Here is a 16,676-nt window from a genome sequence, read left to right on the forward strand (position 1 = left end):
CAAGCCAAGACCCCAGGCTTCTCTGTGGCTCAGGTTCTTCCACAGTGGTCTGACAAGCTGGGTGGATGGTCCCCGTGGGAACTCTTCTGAGGAGTCCTCAGGGATGGATCCTATCCAGGCTAGCCAATACAACATGAAAACAAACAAACGAGCTGTCAAACCAGCCAACATTTCAAATGACAATTTAATTAAATACAAACAAGGAAAAAAGGCACCGTGGCCCATTCAAGTATTTTGCATAGATATACAAATATTGTAAACAATTAATAGGTGAATGAGAGAAAAGAGGATCTGTTTTCCGTGAACAATCTCCCAAATAAAAAGAAAATTCACATTGCCCTGGATCCCAGACACCTACGTACGTACACACAGTGGGTGGTGAGAGAGGGTGGGTGGCCCTGGGGGCACTCGGCGTGGATTCTACAGATCCTCTCCTTTACCAGGCTCCCTAGGGAGGGGTGGGGCACCATTCCAGTTGGCATAGTCTTGGTTTTCTTGGGTGTCCTGCAGAGCTGTTGTACATACATTTAATGCAATCTCTGACTTTAAAACCAGTCCCCAATTTAAAACATGAGAGTTTTCTATACCCCCGGCAAAAAAAAAAAAAAAAAAAAATTCTGACATGAGTAAGAGGAGGCTTTGTTCTAAAGGATTACAGCAAGAGATGGAGAGGGGTCATGGCCATAGTGGATGGGGCTACGACATCACTGTAAGATCTACAACGAGACACTGTAAGATCTGCAAGGTTCTCAGAGCTGGGACAGAAAGGAGCTTTTCTTTTACAGGGAGAAGTAAACAAGGCTAAAAAGAACCGAAGGTAAGCAGGCAGTTACCACTGGAGCCCAGTGCCTGGGCTAAAACCCACTGAGACAAGGAGAGCCAATGCAAGCTCCCTTGAGATCCCTTGAGGTTTACATTTCAGAGATGCCTCCCAGGCTCTTAAGGAAAACAAGTCTAGGGTTGAAAAAATGGTAGGAGGCTAAGTTAGCTTCTAAAAAGATTTACATAGTCTCCATCTGAACAGAAGGTTGGTTAAGTCACTCCACCAAGCCTCAGTTAAGCTCCTTTCCTCTCCATCAGACCCTGAGCATGGACTCACCCTCGGCCAGAGCCAGCATCAGCCCCTCCCGCAAAGGCTGAGCACAAAGTCTGTCCCTGAATGTGGTTCTTTCCAGCCATGCTCACTCCTTCCTATAAAAGGCCTCTTCCTTCTGAGCCGTGAGATGCTTATGGATCTTGCAGCCGCTCAGCTCACCCAAGCATTCTCCTAAAGCAACTGCCCAGTGCCCCTGACTCAACATTTCCTTCCCCCGTCTTGCAGTAATCCCTATGAGTAAAGTCCTTCCTTCCCTAAATCCATACTGGGTTTTGTCACCTCAAAGCAGCACATGGACACAGGAGGGGAAAAGTGGGCCACAGTAGCCAGTCTTGTCCCCCTGGGCAGCCTCCCTGGCCTGCCAGAATGGTGCCTCCTGCCTCCCTGAACAGAACCAGGAGAGAAACAGTAAAGAGAACAGGTTGCCAAAAGTCTTACCAGATTTTAAAAATTCAACCATCTTCCAGTTCACAGTACAATTTTTATCACATGGAGGTGGTACTAAAATAATGGGAAACAAACACACAAGAAAGCAACAACCCAGGTCTCTTTCCGGTTTGGTTCCAGGGAGGGTGGATTTCAGATTCAAGAGGCTCACACCTCAGAGCCTTCCACCTCCTGATGTTGGGGAGGAAAGCTGGACCGAACCACAGGATCACTGGTGAGGCATGGGATTGGGCTTAAGGGTGATTTTGGTGGGGGAAGTGTCTTAGCCTTTCATTTTCTGGGACCCAGCCGTGAGGCCTGGGGCATCTAGAGTAGCATGCTTAAATGGAAGGCTGTCCCCTGACCCCACCAGGAAGTGAGGATGATGGACATTGGGTGTAGGGTGCAACCAGGACCCTTGTCAGCAAGACAGAGGTGTAAATATCACCAACATCACAACTACCTAACTACCTGAGGGAAGAGAACTTCATTTCCTGAGCTCTTTCTAAATCTACCCCAAGAGTCCCCCAGGTGCACAGCCCAAATCTCCCACTTGTCTCCAAACCCAGAACATCGATTAAGCACCCATTGTGTATGGAGAGCTAGAATGGGGCCCTGGGCTAGTGGCTGGGGGTGAGAACTCAAGCCTCTTCCTTGAACTGAGGTTTTCAAGAGCAAACATCTGTTCATTGCAGGAGGTGGGCAGCCCCCAGATAACCAGCACATCTGGGGTGGGAGACAGTCCCAGAGGACCTCGCCGGTGACTCTGACAATTGTCCCAGCCTGCAGAGCACCGCACAGCCCCCCTCCCTGTGGGGAGAACAGGACCAGAGGAAAGAGCACAAGGAAGTGGATGAGAAATCGTCTCGCTGGTCCCAGCACAGACTCTGTTCCATCAAGGCTGCTTCTCTAGGAAGTTCTAGAGACAGGTCTGCTCTCTGCTCAGAGGACAACAGTCCTGTCTCGTTGCTGATCAGCCTGGGTATAGATGGGGTTCCCAGGACATCCGCTCCCTTCCCTACACCTGCCGCCGTCCCTGAGGACCATGCTCAGATTCAGGGCAGGGAGTAAGAGGAAGACCTGCGTTCTGCTGAGGTCACAAAACCACGGAGAGTAAAGCCAGGAGCTCACAGCCATGGCCCGAGGCCACGCCAGTCATCACTCTTGAGAAACCAGGAAATCCTGGGGCCAACTGTCAGGCAGGACCCTGACCTGCAAGTCAGAGCACCAGGTCCCAGGAAGTCAGGACTGCTGGGGAATCGCATTCCACAGCACCACACATTGGGCAGGTCCAAGCAGGGAAAGAGAAATCAAAAGCACGAGGCACTTGCAAAGTGCAGAAAAGAGAAAACAGAGCAAGCAAGAACCATGGCGAGCGGATGGCGACCTTTGGCTTGATGGCTCAGAGGGACCCAGGCTGTGCTCCCCCTGCTGTCTAAACACCTACAAATAGTACCTGTCTGAGTCAGAGTGACCCGTGGGAATATGGGGAGGTAGGGGTTTGGGGGTGGTGGGGGTGGTAAGAAGAGGGCTTGATTTGTTCACATGTGACCACTGAGCCAGGAGTTATGACCTTGACCAAGCCCTGGGAAGTGGGAGGGACCTGTTGATCCCAGAGCTAAAAGGGAGGCTAAGTGCCCACCTCCAGCCAGCCTGGGACCATGGAGGAAGATAGAAGCAATAGAAAGCTCTCACGTGTACCCTCAGCCTCAGACATGGATGAATGGCTTCTCCAAGCTGAGTCCTCGCCTGAAGGTCGAAACCAGCTTCCCAGCTTGGCTCCAGCTGGGACCACCGGCACCAGCTGGACTGGCACCTCTGGGGGGACGGCCCAGCTGGAGGGTAGATGGGGGAGAAGCAGCCATTCGTCCTCCTCTGCTTTCCTGTTCCTACCTGGGGTTGGATATTGCACAAAACAACACTTGGATGCCGTGGGGTAGTAGTCACTCTGGGCCCCTGAGGAGGCCAAGGAGGCACTGAGTCGAGAAGGAGATTTTCAGAGATGCGCTGGTTCCAGAAGGAGGGGAACTGGGGAGGAGGAGCTCAGAGGCGGCCAGACATGCTTCTTCCAGAGCCCATGGCTAATGGCTCCTCTGTGGTATTCAAAGTCCTCAAGAGAAGGGAGAAGCCCCTGTAGACGAGTCTAGATTTTCGAGCTAGTCATCCCCACAGCCCTCTGTGATCTGTATTCAGGAAACTGGGGGAAAAACGAGAGGAGGGAGAGAGACATCAGATCCGTGCGGATTAATGGAATCGTGGGGCACTGTCCTCTTGCTTGTGATAGATGAGCAGATGGGACAGACAGCTGGGAATGACGGTTTCTTGTCCATCAGCTCTCCAGTGAGAGGCATGGTGGCGCTGCCACCCCACTCCTGACCCCAGCTGATCAGCTATCCCCACTGCTCCCTCTCAACAAAGGTGTACCTCAGTCTGCAGTTTGCAGGGCCTCGTGGGAACACAGGGCAGTCAGCCAGCTTCCTCACTGGCTCCCGTCTGCCCCAACCCCCAGGACTGGCTGCACAGAATACATCAGCTTCGAGGGAGATATGTTAGGAAAGGCCATTGTGCACAGCCTACCAAGGCTGGCAGTTAATGGCAATTAACTGTCTTGACCTTCACAGCAACCCGGGGTGGGGGTGGGGGGTTGCCTACTGCTGCTTCCTAAAACCTCTTTCAAGATAAGGCATTGGAGACTCAAGAGTGACTTGCTCGGGGCCGCTCAGCTCATCAGCTGCAGAGCTGGTGTGAAGGTACCGGAGTTCAGCCTCCTTAACATCAGCTTTCATGTGAAACTAAAACACCTCTATCATTAGGGGGTGATATCACCAATTTAAGGGACAGTGATTCAGGCACCAAGAAACACTAAGCTTTTTGTCCTTGGCTTTTGTTCTGGAAGTTCAGCCTTACCCAAGAAGCATGAACTGGTCAGTTTTCTCAACCATATTTTTGCCCCCTGGATCCCTCTGCTCTCAGCTTTTACCTCAGGGGTTTCTGAAGACTCACCTTTGGGGCAGGTGCCACCAGGGGCCGGGTCTGCTGAGGGCCGGAGGGAGGGGGCCACAGGATGGAGGCGCCGCCTGGCCTAGGCAGGTTCTTGCGGCCTGGCACTGGGTTAGCCGGGAGCGCCTTCTGCGGCGGCCGAGGCCTGGAGAGATCCTGTGGAGAAAGCCACAAGCCTCACTCAAAGGCCAGAGGCACCCGTTCAAGAGAAAACGTCCTCAGTATGTTACAGGCCAAAAGCAGATGAGAAGAGGGATGTACCATTTAAAAAGAATGGTCCCATTTATAAAAACAGATTGTGTGTGTCCATTATTACCTGCTCAGGAAAAAGAGCTTTTTTGTAGAGCAAGTTGGCAGTATCTATTAAAGTCAGAAATCATACTCAATTTAGAAGTGATCATTCTCTGACCTAAATACATGATTCCACTTCCTTTTACCCATGTTAGAGAACTGTTTGCACAGGGCCACAGAAATGAAACTGCAAGGACGTTCCTCAAAGCACTGTTTATGACAGCAAAAGAAATTATAAATAATTAAAATTTTCATCAACAAATTACTAAAATTACACAGTGACACATGAGGCAGCATTTTAAAAGAATGAAGTAGGCTGGTAAGTGCTGAGGTGGAAAGATGACCAAGAGGAATGGCAAGGCGTGGTAAAGGCTGCGGAGGATAGTTTAGAGAAACAAGTCACCCTCCCCCGTCCCTTACCAATGTAAATGCAAAGGTATGGTGGGGGGAGTCAGAAAGGATGAAGACCAAATTGACAACAGAGGTCAGAGGTTAAGAGTGGGCTGTGCATGGTGAGACGGGTCGTCCAAGTGAACATTCAAATTTTTTTTAACAAGAGTATATATATGTATATTACCCGTGCAAATAAAGTTTTTAAAAAGAAGAAATCATATTTTCCACACTGGTTGTCTGTGGGTGGCACAATTCTTTCCTTTGTACTTTCACGTTACCTTCATGTTTTATTACCTTCTCAATAAGGCCTTCCCTAATGGCTTTATTTAAAATTATCACACCCTGCAAAACACAAGCACACACAATCTAGGGATGCTGCAAAAGCAGTCCTAAGAGAGAAGCTCATAGTGATACAGGCCATCCTCAGGAAACAAGACAACTCTCAACAACCTAGCCTACTACCGGCAAGAATCAGAAAAAGCAGTTTGGTTTATACAAACAAAACTTAAAGTCAGTTTATGGAAGGAAATAATAAAGATCAGAGAGGAAACAAATAACAGAGATTAAAAAACAATAGAAAACAATCAATACAACCACGAGCTGGTTTTCTGAAAGGATAAACAAAATCAATAAACCTCTGGTCGGGCTCACCAAAAGGAAAAGACAGAGGACCCAAATAAAACAAGAAATGAAAGAGGAGAAACAACTACAGACACTGCAAAAATACAAAAAATCATAAGAGAAAACTCTGAACAATTTTACAGCAATAAGTTGGACAACCTAGAAGAAACAAACAAATTTCTAGCCCTCCAATCAGGAAGAAATAGATACTTTGAACAGATTCATCACTAGAAGTGAGACACAATCTCTAATAAAAAAAAAAAAAAACAACAACTGCAAACAAAGGTCCAGGACCAGTGGCTTTACTGGAGAATTCTACCAAACAGACAAAGAAGAACTTAAATCCTTCTCAAACAACTCCAGAAGATTAAAGAGAAGGGAACACTCCCTAAGTCATTCTATGAAGCCACTATCACTCTGATAGCAACACCAGACAAAGATCAAAAAAGAAAATTACAGGCCAATATCTTGGATGAATGTAGATGCAAGAGCCCCTAACAAAATATTAAAAGGCTGAATCCAACACATAAAAAAGATCATACATCACGACCAAATTGAATTCATCCCAGGGTCACAAGAATAGTTCAACATACGCAAATCAATTAATATGATACACATCAAGAAAAGACAAAAACCACTGACTGTCTCAATAGATGAAGAAAAAACATTTGATAAAATTCAACATTCATTCATAACAGAAATTCACCAAAGTGGGTATAGAGGGAACATATCTCAGCATAATAAAAGGGATTTATGACAAACCCACAGCCAACATAATACTTAACAGTGAAAAGCTGAAAGCCTTCCCAACTACAATCCTGAACAAGGATGCCCACACTCACCACTTCTATTCAACATAGCATTGGAAGTCCTAGCCACAGTAGTCAAGACCAGAAAAAGAAATACAAGGTATCCAAATTGGAAAGAAGAGGTGAAGTTGTCATTATATGCAGATGACATGATACTATATGTAGCAAATTCTAAAGACTCCAACTACAACAGCTGGGATGTTCAGTGGTTAAGACTCTGTGCTTCCACTGCAGGGAGTGCAGGTTCAATCGCTGGTTGGGGAATGACATGCCCCATGGGGCAGCCAAATTTTTTTAGATAATAAAAATAAAAGGGAATAGGATTTAAAAACCTGCACCACCCCCTCATTCAGCATTCCCAGACCCCTTCATCCTAATCTACTTTTTTTTCTTGGTATATATCACTTGCCCCATCCCACCACAGTATACTCCCTTATTTTTTATTTTCTCTCTCTGCTCCCCACTAGACCAGAAAGAGGAACAGAGGTCCTTTTCTGTCTGATTCAGGGATACAGCTCAAGCTTCCTGAACAGGGCCTCATATACAGTGAGCACTCAACATCCACTAGTTGAAAAAAAAATAATAAAACTCTGCACTAGTCAGAAAAGTTTAAATAACTGTATTTCTTCTGTGATCAAAAAACAAATTTTAAGGGGCAAAGACTGGACCATGCCACCACCCACAGATCCCCAGGCTGGTACAAGAGAAGCTGATTCCACAAGTGAGGGTTTCAGGGCCTGCTGACCTGGATGGTTCCTTCTTGAGAAGGTCACGAGCGAGCATAAAAATGGCTAAATGGTAAGCATGGGGAGAGGGTGGGAGTAAATCAGAGATTTTCTACAAGAAGCTTCTCAGTCAGCAGAAAACTGGGAGCAGAAATGAATAAGAGCAGCAGATTCTTGGGACCAAAAAACCACACCATCCGGCTCCATTCCTTCCTCTAAGGACCAAGAGATCCCACACGCTTCCAGGACAGACAGCTGCCAAACCAGAGTGGCTCCTGGAGGCCAGGACAGAGACATTCTGGCGGAAGCAACAGCTGGGTGCAGATGTCAGGATGCAGTGGGGAAATGCTGTGCTCCCTTGGCTGCTTGCTGTGCAAAATGTGTGTTTGTGTGTGTGTGTGTGTGCTCACCTGCACACATGCTAACAGAGGTGATCTGGGCAGGAACCTCCTCAGCATGGCAACACTGGGCATCCCCGTGCAGGGTCGTGCCACTGGCCATGTCTGCTCCAGCCCAGCTTGGCTCTACCGGAGGCCTCACCCAACACTGTTTTTCTGGGGTGGAAACAGTCCCTGAACTGCTCTGGCCCAATGCTCCATCCACAGCAGCAGCACCTCTGTCAGTCAAGCTGCACAAACCAAACCAGACACTGGGTAGCTGTGCAGGCAGGGATCATCCCCTCCCAACCCTCAGCAGTAACTGTTGCCCAAGTCCTGTCTATTTTCCTTTCTATACACCCCTCATGGGCTTCACCCTGTCAATGCTACCATTGCCTCTCCCCCAGACATAGTTTAAACCTTGTAACTGATAATGTCTGTGTACTCAGCCTCATCCCCCTCTGATAAAATGCCACCAGAGTGGACCTTTCAGTTTTTAAAACTACTTTTTAATTAAAGTATAATATACATAAAAAACATGAGTCATAAATATACAACCAAATGAATTATCAGAGTGAACACACTAACGTAATCCTCACCCAGGTTTTAAAAAAAAAAAAGGAAGATTAATAGCCCCAGAAACATCTCTCAACCCTCTCTTAAGCACTGTGCCTCCCTCTCCCCTAAATGTAGCCCAAAGAGAGATCCCAAAGCAAATCTGATCACATCACCCACACCCCACCACTGACCCCCTGTTCCCACTGAATGCAAATCCAATTTGTAATCCAGGCCCAAGGCACAGTCTGGCCTCTCCTGGCTCTCCAGCTTCTTATCATAGCCCCTTGGGTCCCAGGCAAAGGGGCTCTGAAGCTCCTTCTATCTGTGGGCTCTCTTCATCAAAAAGCTTCCCTACCAGCAGATCCTTGGTCCAAGAACCTCTCCTGCCCCTCATAGCCTGCTAACTCCTGCTCACCCCTCAGGTCTCAGCTCCAGTGTCACCTCCTCAGGGAAGCTTTCCCAGATTTTCCAGACTAGATCAAGTCCCCGATAACTCTCTTTGTAAGCAAGCTGAACCTCTCCTTCATAGCACTAACCACTTCTTAACTACACACATACCAGTGTCTTCCCCAGGAGGCTGTGAGCCCCAGGAGGCTGTGAGCTCCAGGAGGCAGAAATGGCTTCTGCTTTGCTCACCAGTGCCAGGTACAAAGTAGAAGTTCACACACATGTGCAGAGAGAGCAGAAGAGGTTACAAAGCTTTGCCTACCAGCTCTCAAGAGTGGTCCATGTCACCAGGCTAGGAGGTGGTGGAGCTGAGACCTGAGTGTGGATGCCCCCAGAGCCTACCCAGGGCCTGACACACAGGGTGGTGAAGGGTCTGGAGTCAGCCCTAGGTGCAAGTCCTGGCTACTCTACTTACAAACCGTGCCCTTGGCCTGGCCCATCCAACCCTGTGAGACAGCTCCCCCAAACAGAAACTGAGGGCAGCAGACTCAGTCCTCAGACGGGTCCCAGGAAAGCGTCTGCCCAGACTGAATCCCTGCCGCCTGCCCTCAGCACTGTTGAGAAATCCCTGTTTGGGCCTGAAGCCATGCTTGAGGTGTATATTTTGGGGTACCTGCCACTGGCCGAGGGGCCTTCTGGGCTCTGGATTCCTGCTAGCAGCCTCCAGGGCTCCCTGCAGCTGGAGTCCACTACCCAGCCCCTCCCCCAACCTATTGCTCAGCACCTTAGGCTCAGGCTGAAGCCATCTCCATTCAACAAGCCTCCAGTGCGAGATTTTCTGGAACACTGGTCTCAGTGGACTGCCCCCTCCCTCCCTCCTCCTCTGTTCTCCCCTCACACCCTTGTCTGCGCATGGTTGCTTTCTCCCCTCTTAGTCCCTTTCTCTCTCCTTCTGTGGCCTTCAAAACTCACATGTGGGGGCCACTCTAACCCCCAGTGTCTCAGAATGTGAGTGTGTCTGGAGATATAGCCTTTAAAGAGGTGATTATGTTGAAATGAGGCCCTAGAGTGGGCCCTAATCCAATGTGACTGTCTCTGCGGACACACAGAGACATCGAGGCACACACACACAGAGGAGAGACCACACGAGGACACAGGAGAATGCAGTCACCTGCAAGCCAAGGAGAGCTGCCGCAGAAAAAACAAACCTGCTGGACTTCCAGCCTCCAAAACCGTCAGGAATTAAGCAGTCTGTGGTTTCGGCACCACCCCACCCCCAGACTCTGGTGTCAGTTACAGTTGCCCAAGGAGCCCAGCACTCTCCCTGTCCTCTGCTCTCCTCCCTCTTCTTGCTTCTTCTCTCCCTGTCAGTCTTTCTTTTCTCTTTCTGTATGGAATTTCCTATCCCACTCCTGCCCCAGATGAGAAACACGGGAGAGCAGCAGTTTTGCAGGGCTTCCCAGGTGGCGCAGGAGTAAAGAATCTGCCTGCCAGATTCGGGAGATGCAGGTTCGATCCCTGAGCTGGGAAGATCCCCCTGGAGAAGGAATTGGCAACCCGATCCAGTGTTCTTGCCTGGGAAATTCCATGGACAGAGGAGCCTGGTGGATTACAGTCCACGGGGTCACAGAGTCGAACATGACTGAGCAATGGAGCATGCATTTGCAGCAGCTTTGCATCATCAGAGAACCAAACCTGTTGCTCCTGGCTCTGCTGAACCATGATGCTGCCATGTCCCAGGGACCCCAGGACCTGGAGCCAACCACAGTCCTTAGGGGCAGGGACAGCCTGGGCCCCCTGGACCATGCCCAAGAACAACAGTCCCAGGAGGAAAATGGGCAAGTCCCCTACCCCAACTGAGGGTAAAACACAGGTGGTTCCGGAAGGCACCACGCCTGGCCACCGCCTAACATCTGTGTCTGTGCTGTAGGAACTCCTGCCGGAAGGTGTAGCTAGAGCCATCAGAACACAGACACGCCGGGTAAACAGACTGCTGGGGAAGATGGCTCTGCTTCTAAAGAACACCAGTGATGGGGGGAGAGCCCAGACCCTGCCCACCCCTCCCAGAGGCCAGGCCCCTTGACCTGCCCCTCAGATGAGCAAAGCATCACCCTACATCCCTCAGGAAGACTTCCCGACTAGTGCAAGGTACTGATAGGCACAACTTGGTGGAATAAGTACTATGATGAAAAACATGCAGGGACACCAAACTTGGGCTTGGGGGTCAGAGAAGGCTCTTTGGAGGAAGCAGCATTTAACAGGAAATCTAAGAATGAACATGTGATGTTGATGCAAAGTGTATATGGCAGAGGAAACAGCATTTGCAAAGGCCTAGCAGAGAGGAAAAGACCATGGGGAACTGAAACACTGACTGCACATGCATATTTGGGGTGGAAGATGGGCGCTGGCTGTCACAGAGGAGGCCAACCAGGGAGGAAGTCCCTGTAGCATATTTCCCCATTGCATCACCCCACATTCTGTGTGCCCAATATGGACCAGAATGCAGAAAAGGCAGCCAGCCCAGGACTCAGCAAGCTCTCTTCCCAGCCTCCATCATTCCTCATGGCTGATGGCTTGACAAGTGATGCTCCTGATCCAGGGTTGCTGAGAAGCCACTTACCTGGGAGAGGACGCACTTAGGTGCAGGGGGCACTGGCCGGCTTGGGGGCGGTCCCCTGGATGATTCTTTCCTCTCTACTGATGGTCTGGGCCCTGGGGAGTTTCTAGCAGCCTTGCTGAGGTGTGCTGGCGATGGCGCAGGTGGTGACACGCTGTGCAGGTAGTCTGGAGGGGGCCGGGGAGGAGGCTGGGAGGGCTTCCGCAGGGTTTCAGGAGTGTTGGTCACCTGTATGCATAAGACGAGGAACGCCTGAGATACAGGAACCCTTAATGCACTTAAAAACTTGGGGGTGGCCTTGGGTGTCCCACTGGCACGAACAAAGACCTCAGATCCCAGAGGTCAGATGCAACTTTTAAGTCATAAGGGGATGGTAGAACCAGCTGACCATCTCTCAGGCCAAGAAAGTGTCGTTTATTACCAATCCCAAGGGGCCCACAAAGGCGCTTAAGGGAAAATCTAGCACAGTCCTAAGAGAGAAGGTCAAAGTAGCAAAGTTCACGGTGCAAAGCCCTTACCTTTCGCCTGCCCTGGGGTGTCTGCAACTTGAACGTCGGGTTGGCATGGCCTGTTCCACTGTTCTGAGACACCCTGAAGGGACAGCTAGTAACAAGGAAGGAGAAGCACAGGTTGTTTGCTGAAGGTCATTGCCTGAGTTCGCTCTGACCCAGGTGTGGCCAGCCAGCAGCTCAGTCTTCCCTGAATCTGCTCTGGCGGAAGTGGGATTGGCCCTCCTGAAGCCCAGCTCCCTCGGCATGGAGACAGTGGCCAGTGGAAAACTCCCAAGGAAAGACAGTTGGCCTCATACACAGTACAGCGTGCCTCAGTATCTTTTCTTCACCCTTTTAAAACCTTTCTCCCCCCAAGAAGACAAGGATGTTACCCGCCATCAACCAATCTCCCTCAGGCATCATTCCAGGAGGACCTGGGATTTAAAAATCTCCTCTGGAAAAGGTATGACTTATAACAGAGGACTTGGAGACTATACATTTTCAATATCCACAGGAATGAATTACTTAAGACAAAAATTACTCTCTGTCTTGAGCTGATGTCTAGCCACCTCTGTGATTGACTTGAGCTAGTCAGTTTTCCTCTGCTGCCTCACTTTCTGGGCTCTAAGATGGGGAGGAAATCCATTAGATACAGGATAGATTTCATTTCACATTCCAGCTTGAATTGGTTGGGGCATTCTGCTGAGAAGGCTTCGGAAGTGATGACCAGGCTCAATCAAGCTGACTTACAATAAAAATCAGGTAGTAATGTTTGCCGTGGTCATGCAGCGTAGCAGAAGGGGAGAGGGTGACGTGCACTGGGCATTTGCCTTCCACCTAAATGAGACCCACCACCACCTTCTGTTTCTAAAACCAAGCACTACTTTCAGAAAGCTGTGACCCTCAAGCAGACCTCAAGTCCTTCACAGCACCCCATCATACCTGAACCGTTGCCTCAGCTTGGAAGGGAGGGCTAAGGACTTGAGGTAGCCCGGTTTGTTGTTCTGTTTACAGCAGCGGTACATCAGGATCAGGGCTACCAGCACAAAGATGGCTGAAAACACTCCAGCTACCACAGGACCAGCGCCTTCCAGAAAGAGAACCCAAGTGGCAGATTTAGAAGCAGCTGGAGCTTCACTTGCTGTGTTAGTCACTCAGTCGTGTCCGACTCCCTGCGACCCCACAGACTGTAGCCTGCCAGGCTTCTCTGTCCATGGAATTCTCCAGGCAAGAATACTGGAGTGGACTGCCATTCCCTTCTCCAGAGGAACTTCCCAACCCAGGGACTGAACCCTGGTCTCCTGTCTCACAGGCAGATTCTTTACCATTTGAGCTACAGGGAGCTTCAGTAGTGGATTTCAAATAATATGCTCCAGATACTCTTCAGATCCTTGATTTTCATTTACCTTGTATTACTTATTTTAACTTAAAAACTATAACAAAAAAACACATACTATATCCCACTGTGAAGTCACTAATATTACTAGCTTCAATAATCAGGTCAACTTGCTTGGCAGAGACTTCACAGTAAAATTTCTCCAGCTACTTCAGTTTAATTGAAAAGCATTCCTTTTCATATAAGGCAAGAAGCTCTATTATTCCAGCTCTATTATTATTTACCACTTGTTTTCTGCCTAAATCATGATTTTCCTGGACACAAAGCAACCACAAAACAGTGAGACATATAGATTGATCTAAGATTAGAAGTCTCACACATAATCCACAATTTCACATTTGGTTTCACCAAACTCACCTCAATGTTCTCATGAATTATAAATCTAAATGTACAAAATATATATAGATCAGTGAAACACTACTTTTAACTGTTTTACATATTGAGGTTTCCTCCTTGAAAGATTTTGCTCAAAAAAAAAATTTTTTTTGTTATTATTTTTTTCAAGTTTGGAAACCAAAGAGCTAGAATCCCTGAAATACATTTCTGAGTTTCTAGCTCATTTTAAGCTTTGTCCATCAAAGGGCATCTGAGTCACTATAATGTGACCTAGGTTCATGATTAATTTTAAGTGACTGAGAAGGCGTAGTTGCTACCACTGACCCCCAGATAGAATGGGTTATTCAATAACCTGTGGTCTGTCTTAATCTCTCTGTAAGCAGGAACAGGCTCCTCAACAGAAGGGACAGAGGCAGAGGAAGAGCAACTGAGCTGGGCCCCACACCAGGCCACTAGCCTGGGCCACTCCTCCCACTCAGCCCCTCTTGTTCTCTCATCTATAAAAATCAGGACGACAGTGCTGACTTATCATTCCTCTGCATTATACCACCCATCCCTCCTCACAAAGCAGGGCAGGAACCACGCGGGCCGGCCACTCACTCTCGGGGGGCGTGGGCCCGCTGTCGATGCTGCCCCCTTGGCCCGGCGTGTTGCAGAAGGGTGGGGCCCAGCCCCGGAAGCAGTGGCAGTTCTGGTTGTTGTTGCAGACCTGGAGCAAGGGCAGGGCAGGGAAGAAGTGTCAGCACCCTAGAGAGCTCTTGCCTCCCACAGCGCCTGCCCCCATGGACATCATCGCAGAGGAGCCCCAGAATCCCCAGCATGCGTACCCCGTTGCCATTGCACTTCTTCGCACAGCCTTCCGTTTCAAAGAACGAGGTGTTCCTGCACTGCCCCTCAAAGCAAATCTGTAATGAGAAGAAACCAGTCAGTACAACAGAAGGGACACTGGTTGGCAATTAGGAGACTGAGATTTTGCATTCAGAACATGTGGGAGTCAAAAAGGCAGCCTGCTTCAGGCTATTATCATGAAAAAAAACAACCTAAAGAGTCGAGGACAGGATGGCAATTAACTAAGTTCTGCTATTTCTCTTGCGATGAGGGAGAAAACAACAAATACTACTTTTTAAGAAAATATAATAATATAACGTGCGTGTGTGCGTGCTCAGTTGCTAAGTTGTGTCCGGCTCTTTACAACTCCATGGACTGTAGTCCACCAGGCTCGTCTGTCCATGGGATTCTCCAGGCAAGCCTACTGGACTGGGTTACCATTTCCTTCTCCAGGGGATTTCCCTGACCCATGGATTGAACCCGGGCCTCTTGAATCTCCCGGCATTGGCAAGCAGATTATTTACCACTGTGCCACACTTGGGAAGCCCATATATTAAATATGTCTGATTTAATTCTATATTACTATATATTGGTTATATGTTAATTGCTTAATTGTATATTAATATGTACCAATTTAAATATTATACTTAAAGATAATGACCATGGTGATGGCTATTTACTTTGTGCCAGGTACTACACCGAGTGCTTTCAGATGTGTTAACTCTCAGATAGCGGGCCCAGGCTTCCCAGACTCCTATTTAGACCATGTCATAATTCATATGATAATTAATGATGAGGATAAAAGAGATATAATAGCCAATCCTTCTAAACAGTTTACAGGGATTATCTCATTTAATCCATACAACAATTCTATGGGGGTGGGTCTTGCTCTATAAAGAATGCAAGCCATAGGGCTAGAGAGGTTGGGGAAGCTGGGATTTGAACCCAGGCATCCTCCCCTAGACTCCCACTTCAATCACTGCCCTCTGCAACCCAGAGGCTGAGTGAGGCTGGAGGAAGGAACTTACGTGGTTATGGCCACACTTGGTACCAGTCATCACCAGGCCAGGGTCCAGCATGTCACCCTCCTCCTCAGGACCTCGGTAGACGTGGGTGCCCCGACATCGGATCTGCCTTCCGTTGATCACGATGACAGTGTCAATGGGCACTGCATTAGACTCCAGGGGCCGGGCCTCGGAACTCTGACACTGAATCTTGCCACACTTGGCATCTCTGAGCCCAAGAGAGGAGAGGGAAGGAGATGGAATCAGAGACAGGGAAGAGCTAGGACACCAAAGAGCTTCAATCTTTCTCGACTGGGACAGCAGGTTTGTATGGCGGAGAGGCAAAACGCAATGAGTGTGCTGTAGGGACTCAGCCAGAATTCCTCTGTGTGGTCTTAGACCAAGGATAGGATGCTACATCCTTATTCCCAAGCAGATGTAGCCAGAGGGCTGGCCTTGGGAAGTCCCCTTTACCGCAAGAACAACTGCCTGACCTGAGCCATTTAACCCCTTGTGCTCTTTGTACCCGCCCAAGCACTTGGGTGTTGCAGCCAGAAGAAGCCTGGTGTCATCCCAAACCTCCCTCCTCTGTCCTATATACCAACCCAAGTTCACACCACCATCCTCTCTCACCTAGACACCAGGAAACTGATCTCCCTGCTCCAGACTTGCCCTACAAGGGCCTAATTTCCAAACTGCTCTCAAGCCAAAATCCAAACTCCCCTAGCCATATACTCAAGGTTTCTCATGATCTGGTCCCTGCTCAACTAACCAGGCTCATTTCTCAGTAGCAGCTCCCCCCCACTGCACCCCAACATTATACTTTATTAAGTTGCTATCAATTCTTCCTACCACCAGCTTTTCTCTACTCATTTCTCTGCCTGGGACACTCTCCCATGTATCAGCATCATTCCTTATCCTGTTCAAATAGATACTTTCTCCAGATCGCAGCTTAAGCATAACTTCCTCTGGGAAACCACTTCAGCCCGCTAAGGTGGGTTAGGTGGCTCCCACCATATTTCCATTATTACACTATCTGTTAAGTTCCATGTACTCAGCCCAGTGTCTGGCACATGGTAAATCCACAATAGATAATGGATGGGTGGGTAGGTGGATGGATGGTTGAAATGAATGAATGAATGAATGGGTGAATGACAGGCTATTCAGATGAGGGTGTAATTAGTACCCTGCGGAAATGACTCAAGAGGGCTGATGGGCTGCCCTAGTATAAGAAGGTCCCAAAAGGAAATGTGACCAGTCTTCTAGGAAGCATTGCATCCACACCCTCCCTCTGACTTCCTTAGGGCTGAATGGTGCATTG

The 16,676-nt window shown here is 48.8% G+C and overlaps 1 protein-coding gene across 1 annotated transcript in view; it reads right to left on the bottom strand.

Moving 5' to 3' along the window:
* Positions 1 to 166: 166 nt before the first annotated feature.
* Positions 167 to 16,676, bottom strand: part of ADAM19 (ADAM metallopeptidase domain 19) — a 94,144-nt gene continuing 77,634 nt past the window's right edge. Inside the window, exons 16-23 of the mRNA XM_027970455.2 lie at positions 15,380 to 15,584; positions 14,351 to 14,428; positions 14,124 to 14,232; positions 12,734 to 12,878; positions 11,819 to 11,903; positions 11,304 to 11,528; positions 4,526 to 4,678; positions 167 to 3,719 (exon numbers count right to left, since the gene is read on the bottom strand). Coding sequence (XP_027826256.1) covers positions 3,666 to 3,719; positions 4,526 to 4,678; positions 11,304 to 11,528; positions 11,819 to 11,903; positions 12,734 to 12,878; positions 14,124 to 14,232; positions 14,351 to 14,428; positions 15,380 to 15,584 — 1,054 coding nt within the window. The 3' untranslated portion in view covers positions 167 to 3,665. The remainder of the gene's footprint in view (positions 3,720 to 4,525; positions 4,679 to 11,303; positions 11,529 to 11,818; positions 11,904 to 12,733; positions 12,879 to 14,123; positions 14,233 to 14,350; positions 14,429 to 15,379; positions 15,585 to 16,676) is intronic.

Source organism: Ovis aries, chromosome 5 (assembly GCF_016772045.2).
Source record: "Ovis aries strain OAR_USU_Benz2616 breed Rambouillet chromosome 5, ARS-UI_Ramb_v3.0, whole genome shotgun sequence".
Taxonomy (NCBI): domain Eukaryota; kingdom Metazoa; phylum Chordata; class Mammalia; order Artiodactyla; family Bovidae; genus Ovis; species Ovis aries.